This window comes from Podarcis melisellensis, assembly GCF_964234715.1.
Source record: "Podarcis melisellensis genome assembly, chromosome: 5".
NCBI lineage: Eukaryota > Metazoa > Chordata > Lepidosauria > Squamata > Lacertidae > Podarcis > Podarcis melisellensis.
Genome location: NC_138537.1, coordinates 50,395,478 through 50,418,285, shown reverse-complemented (window position 1 = coordinate 50,418,285; position 22,808 = coordinate 50,395,478). Strand labels below are relative to the sequence as shown.

At 40.0% G+C, this 22,808-nt stretch overlaps 1 protein-coding gene across 3 annotated transcripts in view; it reads right to left on the bottom strand.

The window, feature by feature from the left end:
- Positions 1-22,808, bottom strand: part of ATRNL1 (attractin like 1) — a 515,103-nt gene that overhangs the window by 449,994 nt on the left and 42,301 nt on the right. For all 3 annotated transcript variants that reach the window (XM_081912145.1, XM_081912147.1, XM_081912146.1), the window contains exons 2-4: positions 2,769-2,852; positions 1,739-1,852; positions 851-979 (exon numbers count right to left, since the gene is read on the bottom strand). In XM_081912145.1, the coding sequence (XP_081768271.1) occupies positions 851-979; positions 1,739-1,852; positions 2,769-2,852 (327 nt within the window). The remainder of the gene's footprint in view (positions 1-850; positions 980-1,738; positions 1,853-2,768; positions 2,853-22,808) is intronic.

Here is a 22,808-nt window from a genome sequence, read left to right as displayed (position 1 = left end):
TTTGCCTATGCCTGATTTACCCCCTTGGTAAATAGCATCATCTAAGGTCAGTGTAGTAGTTCTAACCTGTGTTCCTATGAGATGCTTAGGGAGACTGGCATGGATAGGATGATACACCTGGCAATGTATTTCCCTTGCAGACAGATGTAAAGAGGTCACTCACATTAACCTCCTAGCACTAGGTGTAGCATACCTTCACAACCCTAGGCCAAGGGGCCCACTCCAAGAGCCATTCCAGCCAAGCTGTCTTATCTACTCAAGGTCTACAAACATTACTAATATACAATGTCTTGACCTGATTTGTTCACATCATATTAAAATCCTTTTGATCTACCTGATTTAATTTAAAACAAAAAAAATTCCTTCCAGTAGCACCTTAAAGACCAACTAAGTTAGTTCTTGGTATGAGTTTTCGTGTGCATGCACACTTCTTCAGATACCGTATCTGAAGAAGTGTGCATGCACACGAAAGCTCATACCAAGAACTAACTTAGTTGGTCTTTAAGGTGCTACTGGAAGGAATTTTTTTTGTTTTGACTATGGCAGACCAACACGGCTACCTATCTGTAACTGATTTAATTTGTTCCACAATAAATTATCACACAGCCTCATAAATCAACAACTCAGTCATGGAAGAACACAATATTTATACTAATTGTTGTTCCTGAAAGAACCTTTCTGATTGCATTTCTTCTCATGAGCATCTTTATATGAATTTGTATGAATTCTAACCCATTCTTTGCCAAACTCCCAATTTGCATAAGACGTCTTCAAATATTGTAAGCCCCAAAACTTATCTACTAAGAGAAATATATCTCTGCTGATTAATAAACAACAAAATGATACTTACGAGTAAAAAATATTAAATCCTGTTAGATTATAAGCAGCATCACTAAAAAAGTGTAGCAATGCATATCCTGATGTAGTAACAACTTCAGGTACAGTTTCATTTCCACGTACTTCAGGAACTATAAGACCACTGCAAAAGATTAAACATGAAAAGGTTAACGTAACAAGTAACATCGCAAATAAAAAAATAAGAATTTGAATAATTCAGTGGGTGCTCAGTACAATTTGGAAACATTCCAGAATTTCATTCCATTGCCCTGATTGAAGCAGAGTGTAAAAAATACAGAAATTCATGCATTCTTAATGGGACTGTGTCTTTTTTCTTAATTAAAAGAGCCTGTCTCAGATTTCTATGCACTGCAATTTAAATACTATATTAGGAAAATTCATATGAAAATAGCTATTGGTGTGAAAAGATTGCATGTAGAAAGCAATATTTACTCTTTCCTACATTAAGTGTGAAATGCTTGGAACCAAATTCATGTTGAAAGAATAGAAAAACAATGAAGGAACTTTTAGTTTCAATCTGTTTGTTTCAAAATGTACTGAGCTGACTTGAAACCAATAAAAATAACCATGTACATAATTATATTTAGGGTTGGAAGAACTGTGAAGGATGGGATGCAGAGAAAAGTCAAATGTAGTAAACTTTTAAGAACATGGGTTCATTCAAGGACTGATTAAAAACTGAACATGCCAATCCGTAGTGGAGAACCACTAGCCCCTGGGCTAATTGGGCCCAGCGGTGTTCCTCATTTGGCCTGCAAGGCCATTTTGGCCAAGCCACACCCACCTGTCCTACAGCAAATTTAAACTGTAATGCTAAATTTCCATTCACCAAAAGATTTTCATAAAATTGTAATAGAAGCTATTAAGCTAAAGTACTTACCTAAATACTGCTATTAAAGGTGCATATATTGAATCTCCATCGTAAACATACATATGGTCCCAACTACATTCTGTGGCAAAATGATTAAATCTTAGTCTTAAAACTGAATTAGGACTAGAAGAGAAGAAAAAAACAGCAAGAACGTTAGCAATAGCCTGTTCAGAAACAGCGTAGCTTATAATACAATGTAAATAAATATAAGGATGCAATAAAGTAGTATGAAAAAGGCAAGTATAATTTTCAAATGCAACTGTAAGCCTTCTTACTTATAATTGTGCGTGAAAGCAACAGTTTTGTATGTACAGTGTTACTGTTGTTATTATTTTTTTATTAAATTTGTATACTGTCCGTCATCCATAAATCTTAGGGTGACTCAGAACATAAAAATAAAAAATACATATAAACAAAAACAGATCAATAAACCTCAAATTATTATATTTACATACTGATTAACAGTAAACACCTATCTTACTTGTAAGTATATAGGAAAATGTTGTTAGTTCACTATCTTAAGTAAATCAGAGTTTATCAACCAGAGAACAAGCTATGCAGCTGTATGTCGTCCTCCCACAGGGGCACCATTGGGGGGGCCAGGGGACCAGCCCCCATATTATCAAGGAGGAGATCACCCACCACCCAATTCCACGGCACTACTCAAAAGAATGTGCCAGGGCAAAGCATCTTTGCACTGGCGCATCCCTTTGACAAGCCAGGGTGCCTCCCAGGAAAGTGCTCTGTCAATCTCCGCCAGGGACATACCAGCGTGAAATGTCTTCGCGCTGGCGTGTCCCTTTCAGGATTTCCAGGGCGCCTACCAGGAAAGTGTTCTGGTGATCTCCACCAGGGATGCACCAGTGCAAAGTGTCTTTGTACTAGCACGTCCCTTTCACGACTGCCTGGGGGAAGGTGCTTGGTGATCTTGACGGGCCTCAAGGAGGAGGAGGAGGGCTTGCTGAGGGCAACATTTGGAGGGCCACCAAATCCCCAGTCTTGGTTTGCAAGAAGACATTAATGCAAAATATATACTTACTATCCTTCAATTAACCATGTACATTTAGTTTTGTATTTATAATTAATTGGTCCATCTGTTAAATATCCAGAAGGTTCAGTTAACCTACAAAAGAATAAACCAGGAATAATTAGCCTTATAAGCCCATGTATTTTCCTCTCCTTAAGAACACACCTATATATAAATATATATTTAACTTGAGTAAAAATGTGTTTCAAAAACACAAACTTAATTGACATAAAAATATTTCCTACATTCCTCTTGTTAATATTTCTCAGCTGTTTGCCCTAAAGTGACTTGTAATGCAACAATAAAAATATAATAAAATAATATTAAAATAAAAGGTGAAAAATATCTGAACAGGTCTACTATACATCGAGTCCCCTTAAAAAGTGTGTATTGTGGAATAAACTAAGGTGGGTGGTTTGACCTATCTTCAATGGCCATTATCATGTGTCCTGCTAAAATATGGTTTAGTGTGATGTGCATGAGCAGGAACAACCACAGTGTGCCTTAGGCTCTGTTACAGAAACCCTCCTATATGGCTGGGAGACATTCAGAATCTCTCACTTCTTCTTTTGGTTAACCCCCTACTTGCCATGTTGTCCAGACTCAGAATTATGGTTTAGACTCAGAATTAATATTATCAATGGTTAGTTAAACAAGCCATCAGAAACCAAAGTTTGAAGACAGCTTGGTTTAAACTAACCACAGTTAAATTATAACTGTTGGTCCATGCAACAACAAAAACCATGAGTAACCAAACACAGAGACTTCCAAACCCTTGTCTCAGTCACATGCAAGGAGAAAGAGATAGGGAAGCGTGCCACTTATTCCTGCTTGTGCAAGCCATGTTAAAACCATGTTTAGTGTGGCATATAAATACAACCAGTGGTCATTTAGTGCACATCCCTTTCAAACAAATTGGTCCATAATTATATGGCCAAAGAGCATTTGGAATTGCATTAGGAACACTATGAAGAAGATGAGCATGGATAAGAAGAGATGGAAGGAAGACAGATGTGGTGGCAGCAGTGGCTGACAACTGATGAAGAGTGAAGGGGTCAACCTATAAGTAAACACATTATATTATAAATCATATTTAATACATTATTTGTCTTGAACTTTTAAGTATGAATCCTTCCTCTCTTTGTTCCATGCCAATACTTGATATGCTATGTGTAAAACGAATAAAGGTGTGAAATAAATGGTAGCAGAGGAACAATAAAGCTGTAAAGAATGATGGTGTTAAGATTCAAGATTTAGTCTGGTGGCAGCTGGTATAATTAAAAAAAAAAAACATTTTCTGATTAAGTGGAGGAGCTGAAGTGACAGTAAGCCCAAATATGCATTGGACCCAAACAATTTATAAATCAAAATCAACACTTTGCATAATATCTGAAATATGACAAGATACCATTGTAAAGCATTAAAGAATGCTGAAGTTCCATTTCCTCTCCTGAGACAGGTAGCAGTATTTTGAGGCATATGAAGCTTCTATATAATTTTCAAGAGCAATAGAGCATGTGGAAGTAATCAATCCAAAATAATTACCAATGCATAAATTAAAATACACCACCAGTGTATCATTTGTGACCCTATTTGAAATCTTAGTTATAGTAAATAAACTCATATATTGTCTGCATGCTGTCTCATTTCCCCACCACTCCCATATAAAAGAAATTGCTCCTATGGGTGAAATCAACAAGGCAGCACCCTTAGAAGAGACTCACCATATATAGCATTAGCATAGAATACTTTGAGAAGTGCACAGTATTACTTTTTATACTATACTGTACTGACAAAGGCCTGCAAATGGTAAATATTTGTTTTTGTGTGAGAAGAAAAATTCTTCAAAATATTTACTTTACAAGCTGGGGGGGGAATGGTCTGGTTGGTCAATCATAAATATTTCCATAGAGTAATATTTTGCTTTTTATTTGCCTGAGGATACTTTACCAGCCAAGGTAAATTTAAACAATTACATATAGGCAATAGAAGGATACTGTTCTCATGAAGCTGGTGCAAAGAAAAAAGATAAGTTGACTGTGAAATCAGTACTGCACTGAGACAGCTGCAGTTGCAAAGGATGAATAAAGACAGATAAGCAATTATTTTTGACAGAAGTTTAATACTGCCGGTGAACGACTAATGAAATAAAAAAGTCACTTAAACAGAAGACTATTGCAAAGTATCAAAACAGAATTACTCCTTTAAGAAAACTTGTAATGAATTTCCAACCTGCCTCTGAGGGCTCATTGTGGGTACCAACACACTAAAGCAGCTCAGCAAGCAAAATATAAAAATGGTTCTGGAAAATATGGAATACTATAGAAATTCATTACACTGTCCATGGTTAAACAGACAGGAATATATTAAAAGCCAGCTAGATCATTGGACGGGACAGGTGGGCAGGATATTTCTTTTTAGCAAGCCCTTCATTTGTCTGAAAGCACATCATTTAATCAAGATTTCAATGCAAACCTCATCATGAAAAAGGAATGAGTTTGCATCAGAATTCCCTGCTAAAAGGAACAATATTTGTTTTAGCAGGCATCTGCATAGAATTCTGCCAAACTGAGCAGAGTTTAACCCCTGCTTATCGGCTGATGCCGGGTGTGTGTGTGTGTTAAAACCTGTTGCCTTGGCTGTACAACCAATGCAGGATTTAACACTGTCCTACCACCCACCAGCTGGGGGAAATGGCCTTGGTTGTCAAACTGGGCAGCTTGGCAGGGTTAACCTGCTTTAAAGATTTAGAAGTTGTAACTCCACTGGACACTACTAAAGTTGTGGCATTCATTCAGTTTGGACCATGGCAAAGGATGTTAGGAGTTGGAACTTAACAATATCTGGAGGGACACAGGTTCCCCATCCCTGATTTACTAGGTAAGGTTAATTAGGGTTGCCATACGTCTGGACTTTCCCAGACATTACTGGTATTTCAAAGGCGGAATGTGGATCTTAAGCAAGTCAATCGAAAATCGCTCAACAACTATAGCAACCCTATAAATTAAAACATATTTTCTTTTTACTTCTCTTAAATAAAACAGCACTGTGTTTTTTATATTTAAACTTCTGGACAGTACAATTTTACAGATGGTGGGAACAGTTATTAATATAGTAGTGCTAGTTCTCTATTGGGACAAATACAATAGAAAGTTCTAATCAATAGCTATTGCCAGAGAGAGAGAGAGAGAGAGAGAGAGAGAGAGAGAGAGAGAGAGAACACAATCATGTTTTTCTTCACTTGCTACTCTGCCTCACTGGTTTCAAGCGCTTGGCTTAGTTCTTTCTGGAATATGCATGCCAATCTTCAAAGCCATCCCTGTACAAGCTGCAAATAATTGCCATTGATAAAATTACACATACCCTATTGGATGTGATAAAAAGGCTAGTTATTTGAAATAACCAAATACTTTTTCTAAAAAATTTTTATCTCGCCATTATGTACAAGGTTACTTTAAATTTTATGCAACAATAATTCTATCATCATGTGTAAATCAAATATTCTGGTTGCAAGACCATTATTATAATGGAAGGCCTGTAAGAGATTGACAAAAACATTTAACCCATTCCTGTATTATGTTAATATACAGAATGTGCATTTTCTTACATAAAATAGAAACAAGTTTATATAATCAATGAAACTTAGTACCAATTCACACACTAAGTATCTTCTGCATGCAAGCATTCCAGGCTCCTCCTTGGTCACACATGTGCCTTCGTGGAATACAAACTGGGCTGTAGGCTTTTCAGTGAATATGGCACCTGAAAACACTGTAGTCACAATATGCTTCAGCAAATGCTCTAGCCATCACCAAAGGGGAAATGCGCAGATGTATGACCCAGGTGACCAATGAACCTTGAGTGAAGAAGGCCAAACTAGCAAGCCTATTCCTGGCATCTAGGCATTTTCTGCTCCTAAGGAGGGGTGAATATAGGACACAGCTGCCTGAACAAACTCACAGCGCTTGCAGGCAGTGGCACTCAATCCTTCAGGAAAGGTCAGGCAAGGATCGCTTCCGCATCACTGTCTCAAGGTGCATAGAGCACTTTCTAGCAGCAGCACCCAACAGTGCATGTTTCCCCCTTTTCCTCGAGAAATATTGATAGGGTGCTGACAACTACAACTGATTGCATAACCAATATCTCTAGACAAAACCTGTGCACACTTGATTATAATGGAATGGCTACCAGCGGTTTCCAAGCCTGATTCACATTAATACTCCCCATCCACCACAGGGGTACTCAAATACAGTGGTATCTCTAGTTACAAACTTCATTCATTCCGGAGGTCCGTTTTTAACCTGAAACTGTTCTTAATTAGAGGCATGCTTTCGCTAATGGGGCCTCTTGCTGCTGCTGTGCCACCGGCACACAATTTCCGTTCTCATCCTGGGGCAAAGTTCTCAACTCGAGGTAACTCTTCCAGGTTAGCAGAGTTTGTAACCTGAAGCATTTGTAACCTGAGGGGTTTGTAGCTCGAGGTACCACTGTATAGGAGAATTTGACTGTATGAACTGTATGAACTCAGCTATATGGTTTTAGCTGAGGTTAGATATAGGTATAAATATATATAGGTATAGATAGACAGACATACATATAAAACAATTAATTTCAAAAAGCATAATGTGTATTATTAGATTCATATACAAATTACTTGCAATAGAAACATCTCCTTGAAGCAGTTGCAAGGTAGCAGGTGCACTACAACATGAGCTTTCAAAAACATGGAAAGGACAAAAATTCCAGTGTTCTCAGAATATAACCACTATAAACATTACCAAAAAAGCCCAGCACTGCACAAGTGAAGGTTCATATAACAAAATAGGTCAAGTTTCAGCACCTGATATATGGACTAAATGAAGTGCTGACAGTATCCAAGCACACTTCTCCATTCCTTAAATAATTTATCTCCAGCAGAAATCAATGAAAATCTAATAGTATTCTGCTGTATCTCAAACAAGCCAGTAGAAACTCAGCTCAAACTACAGTACTCCCAGCTTTGTATGTGTTGTAAGCGAACAATGTCCTATAAATGACAAATATGAAGGTATCTGATAGGATTCTCTCCTAAGACAACTTAAATTGATAAGCATGTTTCAAATATTCTTGGAACCAAGGAAACAATGGTCATAAAAAACTCTATTAGACAGCTATAGAAACATTACAGTTAGGGGGAATTAGATAAGCAGCTATCTCAGCCATCACTCTCAATTAAATAGAATTATAACCTTGCATAAAGTCTATGGAAATTGAGGACATACCAGTACATGAGCAAGTTTGCAAAGAAAACCAACACCACAAAAAATCCTTTAAATTTGGTAAGACAATGATCCTATATAGGTTGTGGGAAAGGCCATATGGGTGGTGACATACATGTGGAGGAAGTAACATTTGAACTATCCTTTGGCATATGTATGGGACGCGGGTGGCACTGTGGTCTAAACTACTGAGCCTTGGGCTTGCCAATCAAAAGGTCAGTGGTTTGAATCCCTGCGATGGGGTGAGCTCCCGTTGCTCGGTCCCAGCTCCTGCCAACCTAGCAGTTCGAAAGCACAGCAAAAGTAGATTAATAGGTACTGCTCTGTCGGGAAGGTAAATGGCGTTTCCGTACACTGCTCTGGTGTCAGTGTTCCGTTTCACCAGAAGTGGCTTAGCCATACTGGCCTCATGACCCAGAAAAACTGTCTGTGGAGCGGACAAACGCCAGCTCTCTTGGCCTGTAAAGCAAGATGAGCGCCACAACCCCAGAGTCGTTCGCGACTGGACTTAACTGTCAGGGGTCCCTTTACCTTTACCTTTGGCATATGTAAAAAGCTCCCAAAGTGCTGATGATGCAGAGGCCACAACAGTCTTCTAAATCACTCAAAGTGTGTGTTCTGTCACTAAAATGCTGATGCATGCCACGCATCATGAGTACACTGAAACATACTGTCCCTTTATATACTGGCATTCACCCAATGATCTGCAAGGTATCATCCTTTTAATTCCCAAATTCTTCTCTACCTGCTTGAATCTCAAGATCTGAACCTCAAAAGAATAGGTGATGCTGGGCACATAAAAGCTGCAGAGTACTTGCTATGAGGTCAACCTTTCTTTCTGAAGCAGCAGTTGCTGTAACACACACTCTCACCTAAATAGGCCTAATCAGGCTCAGTGAGCGTATCATGAAGTTCAAGGCCTGACTGACTTGTACTAACAGCAAACGCAAAAGCACATAATTTTCATTTTAAGCTATTTATTTTCACAATGAAAGTCTATCTCTCTGAACAGAGTGAAATTAGAGTGAGATGATGTCATATTGTATTGCGAAGGATGCATGAACAGAGATGAGCAGAATCCCTGACTGCTGCAGATTCAGTTACCTCTGATTATCGTGATCTTTCCCTGCATCAAGGGGATGCCAAGGGGACGCTGTGATTCTGGGGATGAAGGTACTAAAAGTGGAGGAAGCAGCTTTCCTGGGGGGCGGGGTATAGAAGCAGCGTACAGTACAGTGAGAACAAGAACTGGAAGAAATGCCCTAACAGGTCTCTAGCCTGGGGAAGGATGGATGGATGGATGGAAGGATGGATGGATGGAAGAACAGAAATCTAATAGTGCAGAAATATTTGATGATTTGATAAAACTTGAGAAATGGCAATCTAGCTCAAAATATATGAAGCATAACAAGGCACTTATTGTATTATCAAAGTAGCGGTTTTATTAATAATAGTGTGATTCTATTTAATAATTACATTTTTAAAAACTCAGAAGCTACTTTCAATCACTATGAAAAAAGGGAAATATCCATCTTCTAAATAAAGTAATAACTGCATCCCCATTATGAAGCCATATTGATTCTCTTTCTGGAAGATGGGAATTGAGAAGAAACAGCAAAAGCTAACATAAGCTGGTTGTCTTTCTAGGAATTTAGAAAACGCATCTTCCTACATTGATCAAGTAATCATTGTTACTGCTCTTTCAAGCAACTGCACTTTTCTAGCTAAAAGCAAGCAGAAAAGATTTGGCTGACATGAGGTTCAAAGGCAAATACAAACATTTTCCTGATTTCATAACTGAAAATAAGCCTGCACAGAGAAAATCTGCACAGAGAAAATCTTGCATATTTTATGTCACCCATACTACTTGGAAAGAGAGGCAGCATTCTTACACATCCAGCTGGTGCTCTGAAGCAAGGCAAACCTATATTATATTCAGGCTAATCAACAATCCCAGTAAGAAAAGATACAATAAAAATAGGACTTATGCCACAAATACAGATGCTCAAAAGAAAGTCTTTATCTGAGCACTTTATCTGTACACTGTACAGTACTGTACTAAGCACCATGTAAGCCTTATTCATCTCATATGCTGACTCTGTCTATTAAACAGCCACATGTTCATTTGAAACTCTATATGAAGCCTACACAGACAGCCTGCTTCTGTGTGTTCAGGACTCTGCATTCGGCAGAAGTACCTGATCACATATAAACAGAGCCTGTCCATACAGGGTGCTTGCATACACATAGGCTTGGTTAACAATTTCAAATAAACATGGCAAACGGGGCTTCTTCCTCCCGTATTCATGAATATGTTGAACAAACAGAGCTAGCCTATCATAATCTGTAAACAGAATAAAGAAGGGAAACACACTGGCAATTTATGGTCAGGTAGAACCACTTTAATACAGTGGTACCTCGGGTTACATACGCTTCAGGTTACATAGGTTCAGGTTACAGACTCTGCTAACCCAGAAATAGTACCTCGGGTTAAGAACTTTGCTTCAGGATAAGAACAGAAATTGTGCTCCGGTGGCACGGCAGCAGCAGGAGGCCCCATTAGCTAAAGTGGTGCTTCCGGTTAAGAACAGTTTCAGGTTAAGAACGGACCTCCGGAACAAATTAAATACTTAAACCAAGGTACCACTATATAGTGCATCAGTCTTTAAAGTCATTGTTACCTAAAACCTAGTTCAGAGTTTTAACTTAAGCCTTCTGATGTAGCCAGCTAAAGCTTTCTAATGCTGCATGTGTCTTCTAACTTCTCACTTTCTCATATATATATTTATGACAAGCTTCTAATCAACAATTACCCCCCAAGAGGACAAAGTATTTCTACCTACATTCTGAGCCACAAGATAGATGATTATCATGCAATGTGCTTTCTGGGGCACTGGTCTGCTTAGCAAAAATAATTGCATCCTGCTAAAAATAAATTAAGCTGCAACCTCTGACAGAAGAAGCAGAAGCAGTTTACTTGGCATTCTCACCCTTTTAGCAAACATTATATCAGGGCAAGTCATTAGCTGCATACTACTTTAAAGATGCTTTGGGGAAAGGAAAGCATACTGCTGAAAGTTTAAAAGTCATCCTCATGACAACTATGGAGGTAGTCCTCTGCACACCAGGGCTTCTTTTGAGCCTTGTCACACCAAGTCTCAGTATCAGAATTTGTTAAGAAATGCCAAGGCTCAATCTTTAAACACAGTATCATGTATTATTTATTTGCTTTATTTATTTATTTTGAAAATAGTTATCATCCTTTCTTAGAAGTCTGTAAAGGGGATTTAAATATATTGCATTTGTACAAGTTTTATAGCTAGTCCAACTATGAAGCCTATGGATTACAAATGTTTGGCAACTGAAGACGACAAACAGGGTTTGGCCAATTCATCTAAGGAGCACTTGCTTTTAATTGGCATTTGGCCTATAAGTAAATATAGGAGTGCATTCCTAATATTTGTCTGTAGTGTACATTTTATCTTATGGGATAGAGAAATACTTTCATGTTTGTGAACTCATAATTTAGTATTTCACCTTAAGTCTTGCTCTTTAGCAGAATAAGAGTATGGAACTTTTTTCTACTTCTATTTTAGCAAACAACATTAAGCATATCACCAACAGAGTCCATCAGTGGAAGAAGGCCCCCACCCCAGCTTGATTAGAAATTTGGCTCAATCAAAAGAGCTAAGAAGACAGAAAAAGATTTTTTACAAGCAATTTTTTTTTACTCCCATTGTACTTGTAATAATCATAGAACAAAAACACAGAATTGTAGTGTTCAAAGGGACCCAAAGGGTCATACAGTCCAACCTTCAACAATATAAGAATCACAGTTAAAGAATCCATGGCACATGTCCATCCAACTTCTGTTTAGAAACTTCCAGAGAAAAAGAATCCTCAAAACGCAGTATTGTCTTAATACCAACTGCTTCATGAGCCCCCACTACTCCACGATCTGGCCTAGATTCTGAAGTAGCCCCACTACCGTCACAGAGGTGGGGAAAGAATGATGCCACAAAGTTTGGCACTATTTCCCCCATGTTTAATACCAAGCTGACTATTTAAAAATGATCAGATCCTCAAGCAGGTCATAGATCAAAGAAATGTAGACTTGAAAGGAACAACAAGGGTCATCTGGTCCATCTCCCTGCAATGCAGGAATCTTTTGTCCAGCATACCCTGAGATTATTTTGCCCAACATGGGGCTCAAACCCACAAGTGAGGTTAAGAGTCTCATGGTCTACTGACTTAACTGTAAATTCTCCCCCGCTGCCATCCCATTCTCTGGGAATAATCTCCTTCCTTTGAGGGCTCCTCTCATCTCTTCACTTGACCCTGTTTCTGTAACTTAAAATTTCTGGACAATTTCTTTAGTTCGAGCCAAGGTTGTAGTGATTAGAGATGTTATAATTTATACATCCTAGTGTTTTAACTTAAATTATTCATGTGTGCTGTCAGCTTTAATTGCACTGCACCATAGCTTTTGACTTAGTGTAGAAAGTGTCTGAACCACTCCTATTTATGGATTGCATAAGATAAAAGGAAACTGTATTTCCCTTTCCCCATGTTTTACCTTGCAAGTGGGAGAGAAGAGAAAAGAGGAACATAAAACATTAAAATTACTGGATATCTGGTCAAAAAGCAAGTAGGAACAAACATAAAATGCATTTTTCTGTGGCCAAACTATAGGTTGCAATGCACACAACTATCATCTAACAGCCCATTTTAAATTTGCATTTTAAACCCTGTGGAGGCAATGCTGTAAATATTGAGCAGAGGTGAAGTCTTGTGCCCCCTTCTCTAATTGGTCCCACTGGAAGCTATTTTCCCTTATCTAAATGAACCATCACATTACAGGCCTTTGCATTAACAAGTAACTTGTGTCTTGTTCAGCCTTCTTAATTTTAAAAACAAATATGAACAAGAGATGATCAGTCTGCCATTTCTTCAGCCTGATTTATTCATCATGGTCAATCCTGTTATTATTATTTATTATTTATTATTTATTAAATTTATATAACACCCTATACCTAGAGGTCTCAGGGCAGTTCACAAGAAGAAGAAGAAGAGTTTGGATTTGATATCCCGCCTTTCACTCCCTTTAAGGAGTCTCAAAGCGGCTCACATTCTCCTTTCCCTTCCTCCCCCACAACAAACACTCTGTGAGGTGAGTGGGGCTGAGAGACTTCACAGAAGTGTGACTGGCCCAAGGTCACCCAGCAGCTGCATGTGGAGGAGCGGAGCCGCGAACCCGGTTCCCCAGATTAGAGACTACCGCTCTTAACCACTACACCACACTGGCTATCACAAGATAAAATCACAATATAAAAACATGAAATGCACAATCAAAATAAAAACAAAAGCAACCCAATAACCTCCCCTCAAACACATTTCAAAAGGGCATTAGATGTTAATCAGCCAAAGGCCTGGTTAAAGAGGAATGCCTTTGCCTGGTGCCCAAAGGTGTATAATGAATACACCAAGTGAACCTCCCTCGAGAGAGCATTCCACAAACGGGGAGCCACTGCAGAAAAGGTCCGTTTTCATGTTGCCACCCTCCAGACCTCTCATGGAGGGGGCAAACAAAAAAGGGCCTCAGAAGATGATCTCATGGTTTGGGTAGGTTCATATGGAAAGATGTGGTCCTTGAAGCATTGCAGTCCTGAGCCATTTAAGGCTTTATAGGTCTAAACTATGGTTACCAGACTTTTTTCAAGGAATCCGGGGACACTTTTTATTTTTATTTTAAATTTCATGCTTTATTATTTTAGGAAAGGGTTGCCCAGAGTTCTTGACCTGTTTTTTAGGGGGGACCCCAAAGTTGTCGGGTGCACACCTCGACACAAGGTAGGCGGAAAAGCCCATCTACAAACACACAAACACCCAAAAAAAGAGAGGTTGGGGTGGAGGGAGAGATTGAGTAAAGGCGCTCACTGGTCTTGGGAAAACACGCATTAAAACACACACACAAGGTACTGGCTTCCTATAACCGGGAGACCGCTGGAGGGCGAGTGTAGTCTTTATGGAGATTTAACTGGAGGTGGTGGTGTCTTGTTACCAGAGGTGGACAAACAGCAGACTCGCACACAGCCCTCCTCACACGAGGCTGCTGGTGCCGGAGGAGGCGAGGAGGGAGGCTCTGTCTCCTGAGAACGTTTCAACCCCCGCGCCCCACTCCTGGCAGGATGGCAGCGTGGCACTGCCAGGGACATGGGGCATCACAGCGCCTTCCTTGCTTCCTCCCATTAAACTCACCATCTCTGCAGTGGCCGTTGGAGAGAGAGAAGGGAGAGAAAGCAAAGAAGCCTGCCCGCCTACCCGCCTGCCTTCCTCCCCCGTTCCCCCTCAGCCTTCGCTTTTGCGCCTCTTTGTCCCTGTGAGAAGCCACCATCGCGCTCCATCTCTCTCTCGCAACGCGGCAACGCTCTTTTCTATGCTTCTCCTCTTCTTCACCACCTCAGTGCCTCACTCACCCCAACTTGGGCTCTTCTGCTGCGGGCGGCTCTGTGTGAGTTCAGGGTGAGCATTGATCGAGGAAGTGAGCCAGAAGGAAGCTCTCTGGCTCACACCTCGGTTTAAATAGCCACCCCACCCCCCGCCAGCGGATTGGTTGGCTGTTGCCTTGCCAGAAGTCCCCAGGCAGAAATCCGGGGACATTCCTGGGACAGATTTTGTCCAGGGACAGATTGGTGAATCCAGGGACTGTCCCCAGGAACCAGGGATGTCTGGTAACTCTAGTCTAAACCAGCACTTTGAATTGGGCCTGGAAACTAATTGGTACCAGTGCAGTTGGGTCTAGATAAGTGTAATATGCTCAAACTGTCTTGCCCCGACGAGCAACCTGGCTGCTGAAATCTGTACTAGATGAAGTTTCCGAACCGTCTTCAGAGGCAGCCCTATGTATAATGCATTGCAATAATCTAACCTTGAAGTTACCAGAGCATAGGCTAGTTGGGCTATCCTTGTCCAGATAAGGGCACAGCTAGGCCACCAGCTGAAGCTGATGGAATGCACTCTGTGCCACTGAGGCCACTTGAGCCGTGGCAGCAAAGGATCCAGGAGTACTAATAATAATAATAATAATAATAATAATAATAATAATAATAATTATTTATTATTTGTACCCCGCCCATCTGGCTGGGTTTCCCCAGCCACTCTGGGCGGCTTCCAACAGAAATGAAAAATACACTAAAATGTCACATATTAAAAACTTCCCTGAACAGGGCTCCCAAGCTATGAACCTGCTCCTTCAGAGGAACTGTAACCCCATCTAGAACAGGCAACCTCCCAGTCATCTGGTCAAATAAACCACCCACTAACAGTTTCTCAGTCTTATCTGGATTGAGTTTCAGTTTGTTTGCTCTCATTCAGTCCACTATCGAGACAAGATACCGTTCCTACAACTAGTAAACATGGAAATCCCTTAAAATAAGGGATTGTTATTCAGCCTCCACAGTGGGCACATGTCTTAGATACATACCTTCTAAGAGTCTCATGTAGGTAAATCTTTAGACACTGGTAATAGTACATCTTGGCAAATTCATCCAGTAACTTATACAGTAGTAATAGACTCACAGAAATGTAGCGTTGGAAGGGACCATGAGGGTCAACTAGTTCAACTCCCTGCAATGCAGGGATTTTTTGCCCAATGCGTTAGTGTACTATAATTGTCTATAGGCTTTCTTAATACATCCTGTACTGTAGCTGCTGTTGCCTGACTTTTCACTGGTATTCCAATTTAACAATCTATTGCCTTGCCACATATTGATATAGATTTAGTAAACAATTGATAAACTGATAAACAACAATAAGACCATGGGTTACACTTCTAAAACAAACACTATAGCTTGAGCAGCAAGCTCAAATTTATGGACAACAATGGTCTAAAGGGCTTTCACAAGGCTTTTTATATATATATAAATGCAGAGACATCCTAAGTCTGCAAGATAATTTGTGGAAGCACCATAACTTGCAACCGGAGAAGAAGCTGTAGACTACAAAGTACAGGTGATAAAATGAATACTGCATATATAATAAAACACTGTTGTCACAACTAGCAATGAAAAGTTACTCTGAGTAAAGGTTTTCATTAAATTCATTTTATTTTTTAAAATATGGCTATCATCCATATTGGTAATGGTATATCAAAGCTTGGCGTGTGGATCTCTATATTTGAATTCTTGTTTCTAGCTTGTTCAAATTTTACAGTAATATACTTCAGTGCTCCACTCATTTGAAATAATCATATATTTCTTTCTTCCCCAGCCACTAATAGGAACACAGATGGCCAGTGGAGAAATTGGTACATGCTTTTCCATGTGAAAAATTTAATTTCTGCAGAGAATTCAGAATGGGAGGCCCAAGGCAAACAGAAGAGACTGAACATTAAATAGAAGTAACCATTTGGCTGATCTTCTAAGTTGCAAAGGAAATATAAACTGGCAGTCAAATGGGAAAATGAAATAAAAACTGTTATGGCGTTAAAAAGAGCATGAAAGCATTTGTGGGCCATATACATATTCCGGAAACCACAGTGTAAAAAAAGAGCATAAGCCTATGCATGTTTACTTAGACATAAGCTCCAATGAACTCAATGGGACTTACTTCCAAGGAAACATGTGTAAGATTCCATTGCATATTTATTAATTTTACCTTTTTCTAGCATGTAAGAGCTTAATTTATCAGTTTTTTTGTAGAAAGATAAATGCAGGTGCATCAGTCACAGACCAATTCCTTGAAATAATTTATTCAATCCTGTGAAAACCAGTAAAGGTCTATTAAAGACCAGGGACTTCCCATCAATGCAAGAAGCAGTTTTCCTTTACTCTTGAGACAAACTGATGCTGGACGTTAAACATCTGGTGCACAGAAGCAACCCTCAAAAACTCAAAACTCTTGGAATAATCAGACACGTTTATTGTATGATTTTTTTTTAGTTTTCAAAAAGTTTGCTATATAAATGTTTTTAATCTATTACTAAGGAGAATTTCAAATCTTAAATTTCTCTCTTTCATATGTCCTCAATGACCTCTGTGCTGCATAATTTTATATGTTTCCCCCCCCCCTTTCAGCCAGACCTGCTACATTACACTAACAAGGCTGTTTTCAAACACAGTCATGTCTTGTCAACAAGAACCTTTCATCTCACTTATGTAGGACAAGCAATATGAACTGACCTACTGCAAAACCTAGTTTACTTGCAAGGCAGTGAGGGAATATAATCCTTGTACCATTTCAGAAACAGACTCAGACTAACTTCCAAACTCATTTTCTTATACAGCAGTGAACACTATTAGTCCTCTGCTTTCCATTACAGTGGTACCTCGGGTTAAGAACTTAATTCGTTCTGGAGGTCCGTTCTTAACCTGAAACTGTTCTTAAGCTGTGGTCCCAGTTTAGCTAATGGGGCCTCCCGCTGCCAATGTGCCGCCGCCCAATTTCTGTTCTCATCCTGAAGCAAAGTTCTTAACCTGAGGTACTATTTCTGGGTTAGCGGAGTCTGTAACCTGAAGCATTTGTAACCTGAGGTACCACTACATAAAGTTCAGAACCAGCTTTGATTCTCCTGGACCTACTTCTAGAAAAAGTTACTTTTTTTGCAGCATAGATTGACTCATACTAATTCATACTATTTTTTTATAATTGCACACTGAGTATGTTTATTGATCCTGGTACTTATTTTTGAATGCATTTTCTCACACTTGCCTCATAATCGGCTTCTGCTCCGTATGATCAATTTGTCTCAAATCAGTCACTGAAAAATATTTGTTATTCATTAACATTCTTTTCAAATCACTTCCAACCTCATATGAGTTAGATCACAGTACAATCAAATGATTTTAGTAGGTCACTAAAAAAATTGCAGATTCAATAAATATCAATCTAATCCCATCCAGATAATCACTGTATTTTAAATTAAACTGGAACATTATACAAAGAAGCTGTTCTATGATTCCCTGAATTAGTGGTGAGACAAAGTCTCTGGTTTGTATTTTTTCTATCTTTGCTGATGCAAACAGTTGTTTTTTTTCAGCCTCTGCACCACATCTACAATATTTTATATTGACATTTTTAAATGTCACCAATCAGCTAAAAAATAATAAAAATCCCAAGACAGTGCACAACGAGCAACAATAAATACAGGGCTCTTTTTCAGCTGGAACTTACCAGAGTTCCAGCATGTCTCAGGTGGGTGATATTGCCATTATAAGAGAACAAGGGAGGTGTTCATGGTGAGTTCCAGCAGCACTTTTTCTAGAAAAATAGCACTGAATAAATATATAAAATAATTCCACCGCCCAGTGGCACCAACTTGGCCCCCAGACCGTGGGCGCCCAGTGTGTGTCGCACCGCAACATCATGACGCCACATCAATGCAGGGTGCACACACATTCTGGAGACTGGGCCCGCACCTGCGCCTCTGCCATGGGGCCCACTGCAGCTGCGGAAGCACCCTAGACACATGTCCACAACCACAGCAGGCCTGAACACAGGCCCTGCAGTGGAGGCGCAGACCCCGGCCCAGTTGTCACCAGAGCACCAGAGGTACAGCAGTGGTGGGCAGAGGGTGCCAGAGGCCAGGCACCTGCAGCAGAACTTTTGTGGGTGCCCAGGGCATAGTCACTCCATCCTCCCACCAATAATGCTACAAGAGGAAACTGGCTCCAGTTAATGTATTCCCACTGAAGCCAAGAGAGAGTCCAAGGGACCCCCTTACCATCATGTTCACCTCTTTTTTCCCACCACATCAGAGAAGATGACTTATAAGAGCCCTGCAGCCAATCAGAGCACATCACCAGAAGCATACAAGATTTCATAGAATCATAGAACAATAGCGTTGGAAGGGTTCTCAGGGGTCATCAAGTCCAATTTCCCACCTTTTTTCCAACCATGGCCCCCTTCTGACCTTGTTTCCTTCCTGTGGACCCCTGATGGGTGTAGCCGGGGGGGCAGGGGGGCAACTGCCCACCCTAATAAGTAAAAATCAAATACAAATCAATACAAATCTGAGGTTCTGTCCCCCCTAACAAAGACCAGCAAAAATCCTGGCTATACCTTTAACCCCCCCCCCAGAAGAAAGATAGCTATTTAAATGTTTTGTTTACAAATTGAATATGTTTTATTTATAATTTTTATAATCTATACAAAATATAATTACACAAAATGATAGGAACATAATGAAATATTGTTGAAGCAGAAAAGCATATAATCATGGAGCTGGAAGGGACCCCAAGGGTCATCTTTCTAGCGCAACCGCCTACAACATAGGAAACTCAGCTAAAACATCTATGACAGATGGCCATCCAACCTCTAATTAGAAACCTCCAAGGAAGAAGAGTCCAGAACCTCTCGAAGGAGATCCATCTTTCATGTAGAGTGGTACCTCAGGTTACAGACACTTCAGGTTACAAATGCTTCAGATTACAGACTCCTCTAACCCAGAAATAGTTCCTCAGGTTAAGAACTTTGCTTCAGGATGAGAACAGAAATTGTGCTCTGGCGGCGCGGCGGCAGCGGGAGGCCCCCATTAGCTAAAATGGTGCTTCAGGTTAAGAACAGTTTCCGGTTAAGAACGGACCTCCAGAACGAATTAAGTTCTTAACCCGAGGTACCATTGTATTATAAAAAGTAAACAACACTTATTTGACCCAAGTTATTTGACACAGAGGGGGAAACATACAGATACAATCCAAAAGGCGCACAGGGAGTTCTGTATATATGGGTGAATTTTTAAAAGCAAGTGATCCTCACTGACCTGGTCAGAAAGATTTTGTCATCCGGTGGAGCCCTGGCTGCCCCTAGATAAAACACTATAGCCCTACACCCCCTTACCTGGGAGTAAGGCCGACTGAACTCAGTGTGGCTTTCTTCTCAGTAGACACTTAGTTATTTACTAGATGCTAGTCAGCAGCACCAGGCGACCCCGCTCGGCTAGGCACCAGGGTGGATTTCCCCTGTGCTTTGCAGAGCTGGGCCAATGCTGCCGACGGGCCCTGTGCCCTTTGGCTGGGAAACACTGATCTAGTCTAACCCCCTGAAATGCAGCTCATGATAAAATGCATGGCATGGGGCAATATCACTTAGCTCCCAGGTTTAAGGAACTAGAAACACACAAGCCTGGACCTTTAGTAACGGTTAAGATTGGTGAAAGAGTACTTGGCGCATGTATCACACACAGGATTCTTACTGTGCTTTGTGCTTACCTTGACTGTGTGCACCTATTCCTAGCATTGAGAAATGGGATGCTATCAAATGCAGCTAAGCAGAGAAAACTATAGCTGAGATGGCAACTTTAATTTTATTAACCTAGAAATGAACCTTTGAAGCCAGGCTGTGGAACAGTTGTAAAGCCTTTATCCTCTTTTAAAGTGTCAACAATAAGTGATTTTGCTACTTTTCAGTGCAAGACAGCAGATTATAAAAAGCAAAACCAATTACAAGCAAAGATTTGGAAGCAGAATTAATGCAGTAATATGCTGACGGCAGACTCCCTTATTTAAATACGAGGTGGTAGATTCCTCATCATGACAACTCCAGTTGTTGAAGGAATTGGGTAAGGAGACCGAGAGGATATATGATAGCCATATTCAAATATCAAATATCACATGGAGGATGGAGCAAGCTTTCTTTCTTCTGCGCTTGAGATTAGGACCCAAACCAATTGATCAAGTTACAGGAAAGAAGATTCCAACTAAATATCAGCAAGAACTTCTGACAGTAAGTGCTGTTCAACAGTGGAACAGACTCCCATGAGAGGTGGTGGACTTTCCTTGGAAGTTTTTAAGCAGAGGTTGGGTGGCCATATATGATCTAGATGAGATTCCTGTATTGCAGGGGGCTGGACTATATGACCCTCAGGTTCTCTTCCAACTCTACAAATCTATGATTCTATAGTCATTTACCACTTCGAAATTAAAACTATAGTTGTGTATTAGTCATCGGATGAATGTAATCAAGAAAAACAGGGAAATAATTTTGGTAGAACAGAGAAAATGTTCATGTAGTCCAACACAGTTTCCAAGGGCAGCCAGCAAATGCCCCTAAATGTTCACAGATGGGGTCTTTGAGATGCCAACTACCCTATACATTGATCCCAGCATAGAATAAATTGGCTGTATGGACTGTGCAGATTCTATTTTCAGTCATCCTCACTATCAGCCCCCCCCAACATATCCATCCACCATAAAATGTAACCTTATATAAAAATCCATCACCAAATTTTGTGACAATAAATACATTAAAATATGTGCTGTGCAAAAAAAAAAATCATACTTTATACATACTGCCAATACTTTATATATGCTGCCAAACAATTTCACAAGACTAATACACATTCCAGTGTGTGAAAGAATTACTCATTCCTTTAAAATATTTTAAAAGTTTGTGCATTTTCCCAATAATTTTTAAGACAAAGGAAAACTACTTTCATTTTTCCAATTACACAGACTTGGATCCTAAGTTAAAATAACTTTTGAATGTTTTCCTCTTCTCTCCACTACTACCAGTGATAATCAGAAAGCCTCCCTGGAGAAGTATTTTTTGAGTGGGGGCCTCCTGAACAATGTGGTATGATGCTGCTAGGAGGAGAAGAGATGAAATTCTCTTTCTGTGACCTGAACTGAAAGGTAAAAGGCAAGGTAAAGGACCCCTGAGCAGTTAAGTCCAGTCAAAGGTGTCTATGGGGTTGTGACGCTCATCTCGCTTTCCAGGCTGAGGGAGCTGGTGTTTGTCCACATTCAAAACACTACCAAACCCTCTGTCACGTAAATACAAAACTGATAACATCACAAACAATATAACAGGCTGTATGTAACTAAATAAATTCTTTTTAAATGTGATTCAACATATCATGTCAAAATATATTGTTCTATAAACCAACTTATCATATAAATGAATCATAATCTGAGAAATTAAAGTCCAGCAGATTGATCAGGAAATACAATCTATTCAGTTCTTATATTGGTAATATCCACGGTTTGGAATTCTTATTTCAATCTTGTAGTGTTCCATGTGAAGATAATTTTAAGAATTCTAGTGTTCCTTGTATGCAGGTATTAGACGAAAAATTTGGAAGAATGGCACATGCAGAAAATAAGACAAGGATTCCAGGATAATTCCTTGTAAAAGCATCTTCATGTGGAACACTATAAGATTGATATAAGAATTCCACACTGTGGATATTGTCCACAGACAGCTTTCCGAGCCCTGTGGCTAGCATGACTAAACTGCTTCTGGTGCAACGGAACACCATGATGGAAGCCAGAGCACACAGAAACACTGTTTACCTTCCCTCCGGAAGTACCTATTTATCTACTTGTACTGGTGTGCCTTCAAACTGCTAGGTTAGCAAAAGCTGGGACAGAGCAGTGGGAGCTCACCCTGTCGCATGGATTCAAACCGCCGACATTCTAATCGGCAAGCCCAAGAGGCTCGGCGGTTTAGGTCACAGCGCCACCCACGTCCCACCTGAACTGAAGGAGGAGGGGTGAGGAGGCTGAACTACAGCAGGAGAAAAGGGTTCTCAGAGTGCTCCAAAAGTTTATTATAGTTATATACACCAGTGGGCCTACTCTGATCAGCATAGGAGGCAATTCCTAGGAGCTGTGGAGGCTTCCGCCCCCACAACAAAATATTTGAGGGGCTGGTGGGGACCATAGTCCAATATTTGAGGGGCTGGTGCCCCTTAAAGTTGATGGGCATTCCGATTCAAATGATGTGTGTGCACTGCATTATGTGATCAATATTTTATTCAAGGTGGCACCCCTACTGAACAGTGAGCAGAATTTAGTTG